The sequence below is a fragment of the Colobus angolensis genome, unplaced genomic scaffold (assembly GCF_000951035.1).
Source record: "Colobus angolensis palliatus isolate OR3802 unplaced genomic scaffold, Cang.pa_1.0 Scaffold126, whole genome shotgun sequence".
Lineage (NCBI taxonomy): Eukaryota > Metazoa > Chordata > Mammalia > Primates > Cercopithecidae > Colobus > Colobus angolensis.
The window spans coordinates 961095-980648 of NW_012113808.1; the positions used below are offsets into that span (position 1 = coordinate 961095).

The 19554-nt window shown below is 39.5% G+C and overlaps 1 protein-coding gene across 1 annotated transcript in view; it reads left to right on the forward strand.

Annotated features, from left to right (window-relative positions):
* The first annotated feature begins 5622 nt into the window (after positions 1–5622).
* Positions 5623–19554, forward strand: part of TTC13 (tetratricopeptide repeat domain 13) — an 81029-nt gene continuing 67097 nt past the window's right edge. Inside the window, exons 1-2 of the mRNA XM_011933434.1 lie at positions 5623–5676; positions 18246–18368. Of these exons, the coding sequence (XP_011788824.1) occupies positions 5623–5676; positions 18246–18368 (177 nt within the window). The remainder of the gene's footprint in view (positions 5677–18245; positions 18369–19554) is intronic.

Here is a 19554-nt window from a genome sequence, read left to right on the forward strand (position 1 = left end):
GGTGGCCCGGGACAGCCCTGTTCCCGCCGCCGGCCTCCCGAGGATGCCGAGGGGGCGAGGGAGGGCCGGGCGAATGAGCACCCAGCCCGGCGTCTTGCGGAGCCCGCCCCGGTAGGGAGACGCCTGGCCCATCTTAGGCCTGGAAATCAGGTTTCCTGATCTCCTGGGTTAATGTCTCGTATAAAACAGTTCCTAAAAATTCGATCCCTGGAATGGAAAAGAAGAGCAAGCCCTTCTTATCTGCTCTTTGACATCTTGCTTCCAGTTGTTTAAGATTAACCTGCGATCTGTCAGGTGTCCCCCAGAGTGAAAGAAGGCCCCTGCAGGCCTTGAGCCTCTGTGTCAGTGCCCTGTGTGTATTGGAGCTACGCCAGCTCATTCATTAAGAATGGGCGCTATTGGCTTCAGTTTAATAAATAATAGCAGATGCCTCTGGGACAAAATACATGTGTACATTTTTTTTTGTTTTGAAGTTCTGTCGTGAGTCTTTTTACCCATCAATCCCCTCCCTTTCTCTTTCCCCATTCTCTATGTGAGTTCCCTTATGGCTTGCTTCGGGAAAGGCCTGGGTCTAGCAAACTCACTAGGAGATGGTTGCTTTTAAGACTTGGCAGCGGTTTTCTTTAGCATTGTGTACCTGGGAAAACAATACTTTTTTTTTTTTTTAGTTGAGATGAGACATCAAGATTAGCACAATCTGATTTCCTTTTAGCACAATCTGACTTCCTTGAGGAAGTGTCACTCACTGAGAGGTATGTGACTTTTTTATTTTGCAGTAGGCGGTAGCTGGTAACAGCATAACACGGCTAGCCTTGCACAGTGGAAAACGAATGGCGTTTACTTACCTCTGTCACTTTCTGTATCTCTGAGCTAGTGAATTACCTGTCTTTGTAAAATGCCTCCTCTGTAAGTGGAAAGCACTGTTCACCTAATTGTGGGGTTTTATTTTCCTCACGAGGGTGCTGTGAGGGAAATGAGAAGTAGTCGACATATATTGAGTGCTTGCTGTATGCCAGGTGCTGTTCTAAGTGCTTTAGGTCTATGAGCCTAGTATATTAGTCTGTCAGAAAAACAACCACCTCATTAGATGGTGGCTCATTTTCTCAGGTGAACAAACTGAAACATAGTGAAATTGTCATCTTCTTGAGATCCCACAGCTGCCAAAGGAGGAATCCATGTAGTCGGGCTCCAGACAAAACCTTTGTCTTAACCACTAAGTTGTTGTAGGTAGGCAAACCACATCTGTAGTATTTACTTGCATATGGTGCATGTTGGGTAAATTTCCCTTTCTCTTTTGGTCATGTGGTACTTACTGGCTAAAGGAGCCCCAGCGTTTAGACAGTAGAAGGTATATATTGATTAATACAATGAAATCTATTGGTATTATTGATGTCAGTGCCTCATTTGATTCTTTGGCGTCAGGCTAACCACCAGTATTTAAGAACCCTTGTTCAAGCCAGCTCTGACTTGTATTATGATTTTTCCCTGGAGGATGAACACTGTATCATGAAGCTTTAAACATAATTTATTTAGATGTTTCTACCTTCTTTTTCTCTCTCCCATGTAGTACTTATTTTTTCTAGCTTGGAATTTAAAATGTACTGTTGCAAATGAATGACCTGAGTCTTTCAGATCACCTCCTCTGGCTGTGCGAGTAGCTGCCAACAGGTGCTAAAGGCGGGCAGCTGCCGCTGTGGCCACCCAATAAGTCATTTCCAGAATCAACTACCTGGAGCTCCAGCTGTTTCACTCAGCTTTCCTGGCTGCAGTATGCGACAAAAGCCATCTCTGTTGTTGTAGGGGCTACTGAAATACTTCTCATTTCTCCCTCTTCGCCCTGGACAACTGTGTAGAAGCTGGACCCTATGAAACCTGCTTCATTTCTTCTCTGTCCTAGGATGTGGGGATGAATTCAGGATTTACAACTAACCATGCCATAGCCTGAGGGGCAGCTGATGCTCTGTATCTGGAGACTCATTTGAGCAACATTAGGGTCTAGACAAATGTCAGGATCCAGAACTAGTCAGTTCTTCAGAATCATACAGACTTGGCTTTACTAAGCATTGATCATGCCATCGTCTCTTGCTTGCCTGTCCAGCCACAAACCTGTTCATATCAATCCGGCACATATACTGAGGACAAGCACAGCAGCTCAACCACTTTTCAGAATCTTTCCCACAGCTTTCAGGTTCAAATGGGTGAGCTGATGCCTGCTTGGGTCTAAATTTAAATCTGCATAGCTTCTTACAAGCAGTATGTGTATTCCCTTGAGACAGAACTGCCAGTGATTGTACATACAAGGACAGTGGCTGGTGGGAGCCCACCAGTCCAAAAACAACACACTGGTAATGGCTGACCCAGCTATACACACCACCATCACATGGAATCCAGGTCCCAGGGAACAGCCTAATTGCTCAGTGGGCTGAGTCCTACCCAGATCCACTACAGAGGTTACAGGCATGGATGCCCCTCTGGTGCCATATGTCTCAGCCTGAGCTTTGCATGTTTCCCGTTCCCCCTTTTAACATTTTCTACTCCACATTTTTACTGTTACCTTTTTATTTTTGATTTTGTTTATTTTTACCTTTTTACTTGAAAAGCATATATAACCACAAATTTGTCTTCTCTGTTTACTTGTAGAGAAAATAATATTTAAAAAAAAGGAACACTGTATTGTACATATTTTAAAAATAAAAGTAAAATTCCTGTTTTCAAAGCCCTATCTTTAATTTGTAACTGTAGAAGGAAATAACAGAAGTATTTTTCCAATTCTTTCCTCACTTTTTTAGTTACATCGTCATAAACACTCTGCAATCTTTTTTAATCCTTTTGATACTGAAGTAGGTGCTGTTGTTGTTTTCTATTTTTTTAGAGACAGGCTCTTGCTCTGTTTCCCCGGAGGTAGTTTAGTGGTGCTATCATAGCTCACAGCCTCGAATTCCTGATTTGAAGCCATCCACCTGCCTCAGCTTCCCAAGTAGCTAGGACTACAGACGTGTGCCACCATGCCCCGCTATTTTTTTTTTTTTTTTTTCTGTAGAGACAGGGTCTGGCTATGTTGTGCCTAGGTTGGTCAAACTCCTGGACTCAAGCAGTCCTTCCACCTCAGCCTCCCAAAGTGTTGGGATTACAGGCGTGAGCCACCATGCCTGGCCAATGCTGTTTTTAATTCCCATTTTACAAACTGAGACAGAAAAGTTAAGGTTACACAGTGAAGAGTGGAGCCAGGATTTGAACCTGACCTGGCCATTTGTGTGTTATCTCCAGTAATTGTTGCATATTAGTGTAATTTCTTACTAATATTAATGATAAAGTCCTATACCTTCAAGCTTTGTTGAAAGTTACATTCTTAAATCACTGTTAGAATTTTGTATTTGACTACAAATACAAGGATGCTTCACCGAACATAGTATTTTGAACTGCATGGCTAGAATGGGTCTGTTCTTTCATTGAAAAAGTATTTGTATACCTACTAGATGCTACTTAGTATTCTGGACCCTGGTGATGCAACACAGCTGACTGAGTTCCTACTGTGGATCCTGTGTCTTGATGAGGGAAGAAATAAGTATAGTTACGTACCATTTAACAACAGGATATGTTTTGAGAAATGTGTCGTTAGGCGATTTCATCATGTTGCAAACATCAAAGAGTGTTTACACAGACCTAGATGCAATAGCCCATTACACACCTTGGTTGTATGGTATAGCCTGTTGCTCCCAGGCTACAGACCTGTAGCATGTTACTATACTGAATACTGTAGGCAGTTGTAACATAGTGACAAGTGTTTGTATATCTAAATATAGAAAATGTACAGTAAAAATGCAGTATTACTGTCTTATGGGACCATTCTCATAGATATGTAGTCCATCATCAGCCAAATCATTATGTGGCGCATGACTCTATATAGTAGGGCCTAGTAATACATGCCTTGAAAATAAAGCAGTGTGACAGGATAAAGAGCAGTGTGCAGGTGCTACTTTAAGAGGTGGTCTGGGATGGCTTCTGGTAAGGAGACATTTGAACTGAGACTTGGATAGAGTGAGATTTGGAGTGATCTTAGATGTATCTTAATTTGCCACTCTAATTTTATAGATTTGGTGAATTAAGGTCTTGTGAAATTGTAACTTGTTCATTGATTTAAAAATTCAGGTTCTTTGCTTTTCTTTTTTTTTTGAGATGGAGTCTCACCCTGTCACCCAGGCTGGAGTGCAGTGGCGTGATCTTGGCTCACTGCAACCTCCGCCTCCTGGGTTCAAGCGATTCTCCTGCCTCAGCCTCCCAAGTAGCTGGAATTACAGGCGCCTGCCACCAAGCCCAACTAATTTTTTGTATTTTTACTACAGACGGGGTTTCACCATGTTGGCCAGGCTGGTCTGGAACTCCTGACCTGTGATCCGCCCACCTTGGCCTCCTAAAAGGCTGGGATTACAGGCGTGAGCCACCACACCGGGCCCCTCTGCTCTTCTTACCAAAGCTAAACTGTATCTCTTTCAAATGTAGTATGCATCATGTATTAAATTATATCTTTATACTCTTTACAGACAGTAGAAGGTGTATTTTATGGTTCAAGCATATGCATTTCTATAAGTTGTTTTAAAAATACTTTTGTTTTCTCCTCTTGTCTTGAAAATGTAGTAGTAACAAGAACAGTGAGTTTGTGAGAATCTTTTTTCCAATGCCTTCAGCCTTTTTTCACTGCTCTTGAGTGATGCAGCCCTGTACTTGATGTCTTAATTTTCTTTAGTTTGTTGAAATTAATGAACCCAGAATTGCGTTTATTCTATTTTTCCACAGTTCTTTATGGGAAAAGGCATTTAGAGTCTGTCTGTCCGATTTGGGAAATTGTGAACTGCCAGAAAAATAAGGAAGTAGCTGTGAACCTAGCTCTGTGTTTTTGACAAAATTGGTAACACTGAGATTGTCGGTGTGTATGGTAGCTTTCTTAATTAAGGAATTGGCCATTTAAATACATGAAGTCAGTCTTTCCGCTCACAGCACATAGATCATTGCTATGCCTAGAGATGGGAGAGAATCAACAGAAGGAAACTTATGATATGAGAGCTATTTCCTTTTTTGCTCTATGAGGAAGTTGAGAACCACATTTTGTGCTCAGTCATAGCAACTGTGGTAACCATTACTGTGAGTGCATTTGGTCAATCCTTTCGTCTCCTGGCTCTGATTTTCTGTGTTTGTCATCATACATAGTTTCATGGCAGACCTTTTCACGTCTTGTTTTTCAAGGCGTACCTGAGTAAATTTGCCAGGGCAAAGTCGCTGTGCTCAGAGACTGAGGCACAGAGTGATGAAGAGATTGTGATCTTGCCACATCCTGGGCCCTGTGGCATTGCCAGAGGGTATTTCCCTTTTACTCACTGAACAGCATCTTTCAGAAAATCCTCTGGTTTAGAAGTAGCATTTTATAGCAGAAGCCCTATGATGATGGCAGCCTATCATTCACTTTTTCACATATATCTGTTGTCATTAAGAGTTACATCTACCTTTTAAAAGATCTACACATTGCTAAACCTGTTCAGCTTCAGGTGATAAGGGTTAATTATTATTTTTTAATCTCTAGATGGAGGCAAAAGTTATGTGGCTTGGGTTTTAGAACCTACCTGGAGCATGACTGAAGGAAAGTCAAGGCTCTTCAATGTGCACCACTCAGTGTACAGACAGGTTAGCTTCATTGCACTCGATAAATACATGACTAACTTTTAAAACTTCTCCCTTTCACAGTGGGTTGTTTTAAAGAGGTCATTTTATTTGGGCTCATCTTATCTTGCAGATAGAATAAATACACGATTTATCAAAGTAGCAGAATTTTAATACTTTTAACTTTGGGTGAATGCTTTCCGACATTTTCCTTTTCTTATGTTTTGGTTTTACTTTTTCATCAAAATACAACATATATACAGGAAAGTGCATATGTCCTAAGTGTAGATAACTCAATACATTTTCATAAGCTGAACAACTTACATAATCAGAAAGAACCAAAATCAATAGCTGTCTGTTTTTAAGATTGCCGATAGTCTCATTCCATGCTAACACTGGTTTCATTTGGGAACTGTTTTGCCTGTCTTTATATCTGATTTAGGGTCCAGCACCATGCAGTGGACTTACACTGCACATGTGCTGGCATTCTTTCCATAGACTTTCACTTAGGAATCAGTTGGTGCATGTCAGGACCACCTCTACAAGAGAGGACCAGTTGTCGTCTCTTGCAACTTTTCCCTGCTGGTGTTTGCGATGTTCTCAGTGACTCTGTGTTCCCTTGTGACTAATCTTTTCATGTCAGTGCCTAGCTGTGCTTCAGCATTCCCTGTGGAGTTGACGTTGTCTGCCAGTATGTGTGGGCTTATGAGAAAGCTTTTAGCTCTTAAAAGTATGTGTCACTTTGAGCATCTGATGCATCTTCAGTCTAGTTTATAAACTTAACGCTAAGTAACTGCCCTTTATGGGGAAGGCCTGGCCACCCGGTTTGTTGGTTAGGCATCCTTCTTCTGTTCTGTTCATGTAATTTGCTACTGTGCCTTTTTTTTCCATCCTGTGCAGTGAATTCCTTTTCTTTTGATTCTTTACATGTGTTAATATTTGTATGTGGGTTAAGATACCTTTGATTCGATTACATTCAAGCTTTATTAAAAAACAAAACAAAACAAAACTTCTGTCTCTTTAAGATGGCTTTTGTGGATCCTTGGTTCCAATGGATTAATTATATGTTTACTTTATAATTTAATACTCAGCAGGCAGTCTCTATTTTCAGTTTGCTTTACGATAACACATCTCAGGTACTGATGAATATTTCATTTCATTAAATGAAGCATATAAATTCTTCAGAGCATTTTGTCTGTTATTACACTCTAAAAGGAATTTACCACTTGGGACTATATTTTGGGGCCATTGAGCAATGTAGTATACGATGTCAACTGTGGTTGTATTTTTTTTTTGAAATGGAGTCCTGCTCTGTTGCCCAGGCTGGAGTGCAGTGGCGTGATCTTGGCTCACTGCAAGCTCTGCCTCCCGGGTCCACACCATTCGCCTGCCTCAGCCTCCCAAGTAGCTGGGGCTACAGGTGCCCGCCACCACGCCCGGCTAATTTTTTTGTATTTTTAGTAGAAACGGGGTTTCACCGTGTTAGCCAGAATGGTCCTGATCTCCTGACCTCGTGATCATGATCTGCCTGCCTTGGCCTCCCGAAGTGCTGGGATTACAGGCATGAGCCACCGTGCCCGGCCACTTATGGTTGTCTTATATGTGCAGAAATTGATAAAAGCAACACTACAAGTTGATACCACATAGCCACCTGCCCTTCAGGTAGTTCTTCCAGCCACAAGAATTCTTCCCAGGTTTACCCTGTACCTGGGATTAGGACTGTCAATAAATAAGTTGTAGCCTATCCTAGGGAAAAGCCCAGTCATCCTTATATTCAAGTAGCTCAGTGTACCGTCTGTTATAACTAGGTGGTCGAGTGATGAATGCTACCCAGCAGATATTGATTTCCTTCTAAATTGGCCATGGGTTTGCTGCTTATAAGCTTTCAGTCAGTTTTCTCACACACATGGATGTGTGAGAAATACATGCTACTGCCAGTGTCACCTTCTCTCCTTCCTTGGAGGTGATGACTGTCATCTTATTTGACTAAGAAAGAAGCAGTGAGAAAACAACTTCCTTGCTCCCCACGACCCCAGCTGCTGGCCGGCCAGCGGATGGACTGGTTGATTTTGCTTTCTGTGCTGTTGTGGTGGCTGAATGGCCAGTGCCTCTGCCTAGTTCAGCTCTCTGTTCACTGTCTGTCATTTCCTCTTGTCTTCCATCAGCATACAGATGGTCTTAATAACTACTGTCCTGAAAAGACAAGCAACCAAGATGACCACACATCCCTCCAGCCGCTGCCCCATCCATCTGCCTCCTTTTACAGCAGAATTCCTCAAAGGAGATGTTCATATGGACTGCCTCCACTACTCCACTTTCTCTTGGACCTTCTATGGTTAGCTTTTGTCCTCGTCACTGTGCCAAAACTGCTCTTCTTAAGGTCAGTTGTGTGTGAGGTTTAGGAGGAGAGGAAAGAAGTTTCAAGACACTGCTATACCTAAATTGTTCTTACTAGGACCCAGCATTGGCAGAAGGAGTTGTGACAAATGTACCGTGTTCTTCATTGCTGTGGTGAGACCCGGCTGTGCTATGTCTTTGTTTTGTGACCTTAAACATGTTCATTAACCTTGAGTTTATTTCCCCATGAGTACAGTGGGCATGATGTGCCTTGTACCTACCTTGGAGGATGGAGAATCAAAAGAAATAAGGTTTGTAGAGGCATTTGGAAGCTGGGAAGTACTGTGAAGGCCAAGATAAGCTTAAAGAAAGTAGATAGAAAAATTTAACAGAAAAACTCTATGATTTTAGCCTATAAGCATACACTAACATTTAACAATCCTTTTCTATGCACAGAGCTTTGTACCTTTATTCTTTACAGTAGCCCTGTGAAGGTACCTGGGGGTGGTTATTTCTGTTTTACAGATGAAGGAGCTGAGGCTAAGACGTACTAAAGGACTTGCTGTAAGTCAAACAGCCAGGGAAGCGTCTGATCTGGGTTAGTCTGACTCCATAGCCCTGCCCTGAACCACTGTTACATTGCCTTCAAACTAATTAATTAAGTTTGAAGTCAGGGAAATACTAGAATTAATTATAAGACCTAGTTCTTTGAAAATATAGCTTAAGATTAGACAGTTATCTAGCAAGCCTAATCAAGAAAAATGAGAAGAAACAAGTGTTTGGCTTGAGGAATAAGCAAGTAAATAAATATGAAAATCATTACAATAACTATGTCCAGCTTTATGGCCCAGATGTAGAACCTTCCAAAGAAATGGATAGCTCTTTTAACAAAAGATAAATTGCTAAGTTGATTCTCCCACTATCTCTTAAATGTTCATCTTCACCAGGGTCAACTCTTCTCTTATTAAACGTAAGCTTCCTAAGCTTTCTTAGAGATTATACTCACAGTCTCAGCTTATCATCCACCGTAAGTTAATGATTATCAAATCATCACATCCATATCTGTAGCATTTACCTTTCTCTGGACTTTCTTAACTACATGCTAGACGGCTTCCAGTATGATCACTTAACTCAAACCCAAAGTTAGCTCTTGACTTCCCTCTAAAACCTCTCTTCCTCTTAAACTCCCTGTTTCTGTTGATGGCACCACTTCTTCCTTCATTGCACAAACTGGAAACCTGTGTCTTTTCCCTCTGTCTGTGCCTAATTCTTCCTCAAGGCCTTGTCCTTTTTACTTGCTGTATCCTTTAGACTGTGACCCTCTGTTTCAACTCAATGGCTGCTGCCGCCATTCAGACTTTGCTCATTTTTACTGGCCATGGCCTCCCACCTGCCCCCTGCTCCGCTTGCCCCTTCTCTCCTCAGACACCTGTTAGTGATGTCACCTCCTGCTTAAACCCACCCTGCCTTCTTAGTTTAATGCTAAGAAGAAAGGGAATAAATGAACTAGATACTGAAGTTGAGCTGCGAGAAGAGGTAATAAGGGAAATTAGAAGGCCTAAATACAGCAAAGCTGGTATAAGTGAATTAGAAATAGAGCAGCAGTGGAATTGAGAAATAGACCCAAGAGTTGTTTTTTTAAAAAAGGATGTTTAAGAAGTTCTGGAGGTCTGTTTCACATCAGTGCACATATACCTAATACTACCGAACCATACAACCTAAAAATGGCTAACGTGGTTGCTTTTATCTGATGTGTGTGTGTGTGTTTTTTTTAACCACAATAAAAAAAAGCCCCTCCGCCCCCTGCAGGAGAACAAATTCTTAAGTGATTAAAAAAAACAAAAAAGAATAAAATAGATAAGTCTGATGAGGTGACCACAGAAAGAGGGAGCAGGTGCGAGTGTCATTTGTGAATGAGAGGCGTATGCGGAGCTCTAGAGGCCGTGAGAACGAAGAGACAACTGTGCAGAAATCTCTGCTAAGGAGTTAAACTCTGACGCAATGAAGAAATGTCCGGAGATGATGTAGAAGAACAAGATAGAATTCTGTGATGCATTTTCACATGGTTTCTGTAGTAATCAGCACTAATTTTACTTGTACAGCGTAAGCAAGGAAGAAAAATGCTTTTCCTATCCAAGGAAATTTATACTATTTACGTACTGCTGGTTGGGCTGTAATTATTTATTATATTATGTAGTTATCCTTTAATATAATCATGTATGATAGTAAAGTAATTAAAGCCATTGTGAGTTACATATTTTAAGATTGAAGAACAAATTTAACCTCCTGTTCCAAACAACTATAGTTTTAACTCTAGCAACTATTTCTCTATTGCAGACCTTAGAAGATACATACATAGTTATAAAAATTTTAAGTAAAATATTAGTAAATTGAAACCAGCAAGCAATTAAAAGAATAATCTACCTCAATCAGAGTTTGTTTTAGAAGTACACAGATGGTTCAACTTGAAAAAATTAATTGGTTCATAAGCCAAAGGAGAAAAATCATAGAAACATCTAAATAAATCTCAAAAGATGCTTGGTAAAGGTCAGCAAGCTCTCCTGATTTAAAGTTTCTGGTAAAGAAAAGAAAATAAAAGAAAAGAAAAGAAGAAAAGAAAAGAAAAGAAAAGAAAAGAAAAGAAAAGAAAAGAAAAGAAAGAAAAGAAAAGAAAAGAAAAAAAGAAAGAAAAGAAAGAAAAGAAAGAAAAGAAAAAGAAAGAAAAGAAAGAAAAGAAAGAAAAGAATGTACATCAGTCTCAACTCATAGCCTCCACAGAGCAGCTTTCCACTAGAGGTTGATAAATGTTAGATGAAAAAGTTTTATCAAACGTTGATGAAATCTTAGTTATTAAATGAAGTATTAATGTCAGGAATAAGCAGGAGTGCTTGTTGATCACTGGCGTTATTGAGCACTTTTTGGAAGTTTCATCTAGTATAATAAGATGCTAAATGAATATAAATATTTTAAAAGACCTTGATAAAATTACATGCAGATAATATAGTTATCAACTGAATAAATGGAGACATTAATAGGGCTGTAAAGAGTTCAATAATGTGGGCAGATAAAATATTCAGCACTAGGCAGTTAGACAAAGGATTTACCACGTGCTGGTATTTCTGCCTGACTGCTCTCCCAGTGCCGTAGCCTCCTATGGTGAAATTCTTAATTTCCTTCAGGTCGCCCGTTCACTTATTCATGGCTAAGAGCACAGACTCCAGAACTAGACTGCCTTGGTTCAGGGAGGCCTCCACTGCTTTCCTAGAGGGTAGCCTCAGGAAGATTACTGTAAGTTCCTCGGGTTCATTTTCCTCATCTTTGAAATGGGGATTTGAAGGTTGCCTGTACAAGGTAACTGTGTGTTAGCTGATATTATTCATGTCCTCAGGAAGCTGACCAGGCCACGTCTTCCTACTGTGCTGTCATATGTAGCTTTCACACTGTTGTTGGTTTATGTTTCTTTGTGTACTTTGATTGCTATCAGTTTTCCCACAGGGAACTATAATCTCTAGGTAGAAGAAGGGTCATTTCTGGTTTTGCTCAGTAGAGGCTAACACAGTGATGGGAACATAGTAGATGCTCAACAAATATGTATTGAGTCAATAGTTATCAACCCAATTAAAAAAAATCACATGTAAATCCTATATAAAATGTATGAAGTGTCACATAGTTTAATAAAATATTTTAAAAGATAAAATTTTATAAAGAAGTATTTCTTCTATTAATCTACAATTTTAATGCCATCCTAACACAAATCATAAAGAGATTTTTTGTTTTGGAACTTAAAAAACTGAAGTTTATCTGAAGAAAGAATGTTTATACAAATAGCCAAGAAAGTTTTGGAATAAAATTGATAATGGTTTTGCTTTATATTAAAATGTATGTATTGTGTATCAAGATATCACCCTCTACCCCATATGTACAATTATTATGTATCAATTTAAAATAATAAAAACCAAAAAACATTTATTTATTGTGAGGCTACAATAATTGAAACAATGTGATACTGAAATCAAAACAAATAGATCATAAGGGATTAGAAAGTGTAGAAACAAAAGTTTCTTATAGAGAACTAAAAATTTATTTTAAAAATATTAAATGAAAAGTGATATATAATCCTAAGTTTAAGTAATTAGGAGAAAATTTAAGTCAGGTGCAGTGATTCATGCCTGTAATCCCAGTACTCTTTGGGAAGTTGAGGCGAGAGGATTGCTTGAGCCCAAGTGTTCGAGACCATTCTGGGCAACACAGTGGGACCCTGTCTCCACAAAAAATAAAAATGAAAAATTAGCCAGGTGTGGTGGTGGACACCTGTGTTCCCAGCTACTAGGGATGCTGAGGTCAATGCTGCAGTTAGCCAAGATTGTGCCACTGCACTCTAACCTGGGTGTCAGAGTGAGACCCTGTCTCAAAAAAAGGAAAATAAAATTTTATCAAATGGGAAAACATTTACATTATATTACTGAGTTAAGAGGACAGGTTACTAAGCAGTGGATCTCATTCCATTCTCACATTATCCTAATGACGATAGTGGTAGGTAACATTTTTTTTGAGCTCTTCCTGTGTGTCAGAAACTGTACCATATGCTTTTCATATACTTCCTTATTTAAATATTACAACCACCCTGAGAAGTTGATACTATTATTGAACGTATTTTGCAAATGAAACTGGAAGATTACAGTGGCTGAGAGCCAGAAAGTAGTAGCAGAGAGTAGGAATTCAAATCCAGACTGTCTGATTTCAGAATTACCACTTTTTATTATGTATACCAAAATTTTCAGTGGTTCTCAATGATGCCATTCTAAATGATTTTTATTTATGTTCTGCAATTTCTGTATATTTCATATTTTCTACAATGAACATGAACATGAAATACTACTGTAATTTTTAAAAATGTAAATATCCATGCAGAGATTGGACATTTGTTAGCGCTGTTGCTGAAGTTGCACTTAAATCTTAAAAAAATGTTTTTTAACTTATTTAAAAAAAATTTATGGGTACATGGATATTAGTTGTATGTATTTATGGAATACATGAGATGTTTTGATACCAGCATGTAATGTGAAGTAAGCACATCATGAAGAATTGGGGGAGTATGCATCCCCTCAAGCATTTATCTTTTGAGTTGCAATCCAAATACATTCTTTAAGTTATTTTAAAATACACAATTAAGTTGTTATTGACTATAGTCATCCTTTTGTGCTATCAAATAGGAGGTCTTATTCATTCTTTCTGGGGTTTTTTGTAACCATCACCACCTCCCCGCCATTCCCCTACTATACTTCCCAGCCTCTGATAACTATCCTTCCACTCTCTATGTCCATGAGTTCAATTGATTTGATTTTTAGATCCTACAAATAAGTGAGAACATACAGTTTGTCTTTCTGTGCTTGGGGTATTCCACTGAACATAATGATCTCCAGTTCTATCTATGTTGTTGCAAATGACTGGATCTCATTGTTTTTTGTTTTTTAGATGGAGTCTTGTTCTTGTCGCTTAGGCTGGCGTGCAATGGCGTGATTTTGGCTCACTGCAACCCCTGCCTCCTGGGTTCGAGCGATTCTCCTGCCTCAGCCTCCTGAGTAGCTGGGATTACAGGTGCCTGCCACCAGGCCCAGCTAATTTTTGTATTTTTAGTAAAGACAGGGTTTCACCTTGTTGGCCAGGCTGGTCTTGAACTCCTGACCTCAGGTGATCCACCCACCTCGGCCTCCCAAAGTGCTGGGATTACAGGCTGATCTCATTGTTTTTTATGGCTGAGTAGTACTCCACATTTTCTTTATCCATTCGTCTGTTGATAAACACTTAGGTTGCTAACAAATCTTAGCTATTGTAAACAGTGCTGCAGCAAATACAGGATTGCAGATATCTCTTCCATATACTAATTTCCTGTCTTTTGGGTATATACCCAGCAGTGGGATTGCTGGATCATATGGTAGCTCAATTTTTAGTTTTTTGGGGAACCTCCAAACTGTTCTCTATCGTGGTTCTGCTAATTTACATTCTCACTGCAGTGTGCAAGGGTTCCCCTTTCTCCATATCCTCACCAGCATTTGTTATTGCCTGTCTTTTGCAATATACACCATTTTAACTGGGGTGAGATGATATCTCATTGTAGTTTTGATTTGCATTTTTTGATGATCAGTGATGTTGAGCACCTTTTCATATGCCTGTTTGCCTTTTGTATGTCTTCTTTTGAGAAATGTCTATTCAAGTCTTTCCCCATTTTTTCTTTGGATTATTACATTTTTTCCTATAGAGTTGTTTGTGCTCCTTATATATTCTGGTTATTAATTGCTTGTCAGAGGGGTAGTTTGCAAATATTTTCTCTCATTCTGTGGGTTGTCTCTTCACTTTGTTGCTTGTATCTTTTGCTGTGGAGAAGCTTTTTAACTTGATGTGATCCCATTTGTCCTTGTTTGCTTTGGTTGCCTGTGTTTGTGGGTGTTGCTCAAGAGATCTTTACCCAGACGAATATCATGGAGAGCTTCCCCAGTGTTTTCTTGTAGTAGTCTCATAGTTTGAGGTCTTGGATTTAAGTCTTTAATCCATTTGGATTTCATTCTGTATATGGTGAGAGATAGGAGTCTAGTTTCATTCTTTTGCATATGGATATTCAGTTTTCTCAGCACCATTTATTGAAGAGACTGCCTTCCCCTGTGTGTATTCTTGGCACCTTTGTCAAAAATGAGTTCACTGTAGGCGTGTGGATTTGTTTCTGGGTTCTCTATTTTGTTCCGTTAGTCTGTGTGTCTGTTTTTATGCCAGTACCATGCTGTTTTGGTTACTATAGCTGGATTTAAATACTCTTAAAGATTTCCTTTAAAAGAAAGTGTAGAAACAGATCCTAATGTCTATAATGTATTATAAAGGTGGCATTCAAATTGATAATTTAACAAGTGGTGCTGGGACAACTGGCTAACCATTTGGAAAATAGATAATTAGGAATTTTTTTCAATACCTTATGCAAGGATAGGTTTAGATGACTTAAAAATGAGCAGAGGATATAAGTGATTTATAAAAGAGGAGATACAAATGGCCAATAAACCAAAAGTTTAACTTTATTAGTGCTATGTTCAGATTGGGAAAGACAAAAAGAATGTCAGTACTCTGGAGGGAAATGGACCTTCTCAAACTGCTAGTGGGAATGAAATTGTTATTATATGCTAGGAAGGAAATGGGACAATATGTATGAAAATATTAAAATTGTGTACACCCTTTGACTTGACAATTTTATTTGTTGGAATCTATTATAAGTGGGTACATTTTCAAAAATATAGGTCAAGAATGCTTACTGAAATACCGTTCGTATTAAGAAAAAAGTAGGGACATCCTAAATATCCAATGATAAAAGTATGGTTAAGTTCCATATTATGGAATGCTGTGCAGCCTTTTAAAATTATGTAGGTATATATTTATTGAAACTGAAATGGATTCCACAAAGGAGAGGGATTTTTAGAATAAGGCCATGTATACACATTGCTTAGCACAGTGCCTGGCATATAGTAAGTAAGCTAAGTTTTCTTAGCTTAGAAAAGGCAGGAGAAACAGGTTATAAATGTGTAAATTTCCAAAATATCTTTCATCGAGTCATTATTCTCCAACCATCTGCCAGGAACCATTACTATCTTCATTCTTGTGGGACTAAAACCTTTCCCTGGGGTTCAGATCAGACTTTCTGCAGTCTGACCCCTCACCTTCCAAACTCATACTTTTTCTTTTCCAACACAAACTCCCTTCTCTAGCCAGGGAGTAGAAGTAGGAGTCTCCTCGCTGCCCTTTGCATTTCCTTGCCTTTGCACCTTCGTGTGTAACACTCATCATCCTATCCAGAATACCCCTTCCCTTTCTCTGCCCCAGTCTAAATCCATCCATTATTTTTTCTTTTCTTTTCTTTTCGTTTTCTTTTCTTTCTTTCTTTCTTGTGTGTTTTTTTTTTTTTTTTTTTTTGAGACAGAGTCTTACTCTGTCATCCAGATTGGAGTGCAGTGGCATGATCATGGTTCACTACAGCTTTGACCTCCTGGACTCAGGTGATCCTCCCATCTTAGCCTCTGGGTAGCTGGGACTACAGGCGTGTACTATCACACCCAGCTAATTTTTTCTTTTGTAGAGATGGTGTTTTGCCATGTTGCGCAGGTTGGTCTCAAGGGATCGGCCTGCCTCAGCCTCCCGTGCTGGAATTACAGGCGTGAGTCACCACGCCAAGCCTCCATCCATTCTTTTAAACCCTGCTTATGCCTTGTGAAATATAACATTGCAGCTTCAGTAATTATTCACCACCCCAGGGCTTCTTTGCCATTCATGTCTTGCTTCTTATTGTTAACATGTACAACATGTGAGAATTTAGCTAAATTATATGTTCTTTGAGGACACAGACTGATTTTGATATTATAATTTATTCTCTCCCTCAGATGGTTCCTTGAACATAATTTAATGCTCTTTAATGACTGCTGAATTAGAACATATCTTTTTTTGCAATAATCTATCAAGGTGAGATGTTTTAATATAAAATTAACCATTTTAGAGCAAACAATTCAGTGGCATTCACTATGTGCAACCACCTAAAGTTGTTTTCAACACTCCAAAGTAAAACCCCTTATCCGTTAAGCAGTTTCTCCCATTCCCTCCTTCCCCTATCCCCAGCAATCACCAATCTGCATTCTGTCTCTATGGATTCACCTATTCTGGACATTTCATATAGATGGAGTCATATGATAAGTGACCCTTTGTGTCTGTCTTCTTCCATTTAGCATAATGTTTTGGAAGTTCTTCCATGTTGCAGTGTGTATCAGTAGTTCATTTTTTGATAGTTGAATAGTATTCTACTCTGTATATACCACAATTTGATTATTCATTCATCTGTTGATGGACACTTGGACCGTTTCTACCTTTTGGCTACTGTGATTAGGGCTACTATGAACATGAATACACAACACTTGTTTGAGTCCCTTTTTAATTTTGGGGTATATACCTAGGAGAAGAATTGCTGCATCATATGGAAATTCTGATTCACTTTTCCATAACCGGTGTACCATTTTACATTTTACATTTTCCATAACTGGTGTACCATTTTACATTCCCACCAGCAATGCACAAGGGTTCCAAGTTTTCTACATTCTTGCTACCACTTGTTATTTTCTGCTTTTTGGTTATAGCCATCCTAGTGTGTGTGTGAAGAGGTACCTTATTGTGGTTTGATTTACATTTCCCTAATTGGTAATGAGTAATGATGTTCAGCAGCTTTTCATGTGCTCAATGGCCTATACAGGTCCTTTGCCTGTAAATTGTGTTGTCTTCGTTGAGTTGTAAGAGTTGTTTATATATGTTGCATACTGGACTCATAGTGTGTATCTTTTTTTTTTTTTTTAAGTCAGAGTTTTGCTCTTGTTGCCCAGGCTGGAGTGCAATGGTGCAGTCTCGGCTCACTGCGACCTCTGTCTCCCGGGTTCAAGCAATTCTCCTGCCTCAGCCTCCCAAGTAGCTGAGACTACAGGCGCCTGCCACCATGCCTGGCTAGTTTTTGTATTTTAGTAGAGACAGGGTTTTGCCATGTTGGCCAGGCTGGTCTTGAACTCCTGACCTTTGGTGATCCACTTGCCTTGACCTCCCAGAGTGCTGGGATTACAGGTGTGAGCCCCCGTGTCTGGCCTAGGGGGTATCTTTTAACATGTAAGTCTCCCTGGTTTGGCTTATTCTCCCTTTTGTGTGTGTGTTTTCTTTTTTTAATCTGTGGTAAATGCTGCCCCATATTGTTCAACTGAAGGATCTTAACAACAATATTAGTTCCACATGTGTCCTGAGACAAGCATTGTACTAGTACTATTTCTGCCCTGTTGCCTTTAGATAAGTTATAACCTATTTAAACCTCATTTCACCATCCAGGAAGCTCACTGGCTTTGCTCATTTGAGAATGGTGGTGAGGACCATTACTAATGGCTGTGCAAGATACTTGCAAACTGTAAAACATTACCCAATTATAAAAGTAGGATACAGGTTGCTACTTCTGTTTTTTGTTTTCTAGAGACAGGGTCTCACTATTTGAGACCCAGGCTGGTTGGTTTGCTGTTGCCCAGGCTGGTCTTGAACTCCTTGCCTCAAGCGAGCCTCCCGAGTTGCTGGGATTACAGGTGTAAGGCACTGTGCCCAGCTGGTTGCCACTTTTAGTGTTGTTCACACCTATTCTTGTTTTGGTTTTGTGGATTCATAGTTTCTGATTCATAGTTAAGCACCTAAGAGCATAAATTAAGGTGTAGAGAATAACCAAGAATGCTTGCCTTTCAGAGTCATCCTTTTTGAACTTCCACGACTCAGACTGCGAACCCAAGGGATCACCACCTTGTGACTCCTTGCTTTCCCTCAACACTGAAAAGATTCTGGTATGTATCTTCTCTCTGTGTTCTGTTTTTGTGACCTGAAGCCCAGTAATACTAGTTCCAAAAAGTGGAATTCACCTCTGTCAACTAGAGGTTGGGCCTCATTGAGTCTATATGCATAGGATAAAGATGGGTCGTCTGGTATTTTGTCACATTGAATTATTATGACTTATGCATTAGGTGGTTGATCATTCAGGACATAGAACTTTTAATTTGCAAGTCTCAAGAGATAAAGGGGACATTATAGTTCAACCTTATTTCTAGCAGCCTTGTGTATTTGGAGGTATAGTAGACTCTTATTTTTCCAACCTTTGCATATGTGGGTATCTTTTGTATCTATGTTTTCTATCACTACCAACTGAACTATGCAGTGGACCTCAGGGGTGAATACTTTCAGGGGTGAATACTTGACGATAGGTAATGTTTGCGTCTGCCTATCCATGTTAGTGTGTCTCCTCCTCCAGCCTGGCTGCCTCAAGGGGGATGGGTCTTCTTTTTGTTCACACTCAACTCTATGAAGCTGATTGTTCTTTCCGTATACAAGTTTAATATATTTTTTCTCCAGGCCTTTTCCTTCAACATCTGCATAGATACCCTTTGCATCTTCAGTTTAAAATTTCCTTTTAAGATATTCTTTTTTTTTAAACAAAGCCTTGCCTTTTCATGTCAGAACTACTGAAGATGGATTGAAACTGCAAACTAGAGAATGATCGGCTGCTTTTACCTAACTCGCTGCATAGTAATCAACTTGATATATGGAAAACTCTTGAATTAGACTTGCCTAAAACCAGAAGGGGCCATCTTGTAAAGCAGTGAGTTGGTCATCTCTGAAAGTGTTTAAGTAGAAGTTGGATAATCCCATCTTGTATAGGCAGTTAGATTCTTAGAGTTATGAAGGTCTTCTTACTGAGAGTAGTTAAAATATTTTCTACTAGTTGCATTTCCAGTTTAAGCTAGAGCTAGCTAGTGACCTATGGGAGAAAGCTCATTAGTCTTGGCCTTTCCTTTTCCTGAGGTTGAAATATGGGACTTAGACTATTCATTTATTGATCCAGTCTCCCAATATTTATTTTGTACTTATTATGTGCCAGGCATTGCACTAGGTGAGTATTAGGAATGCAGCAGTAAGCCAGATAGTGTTGGTCTTTGCATTATGTACCAGGCATTGTGCTAGGTGAGTATTAGGAAT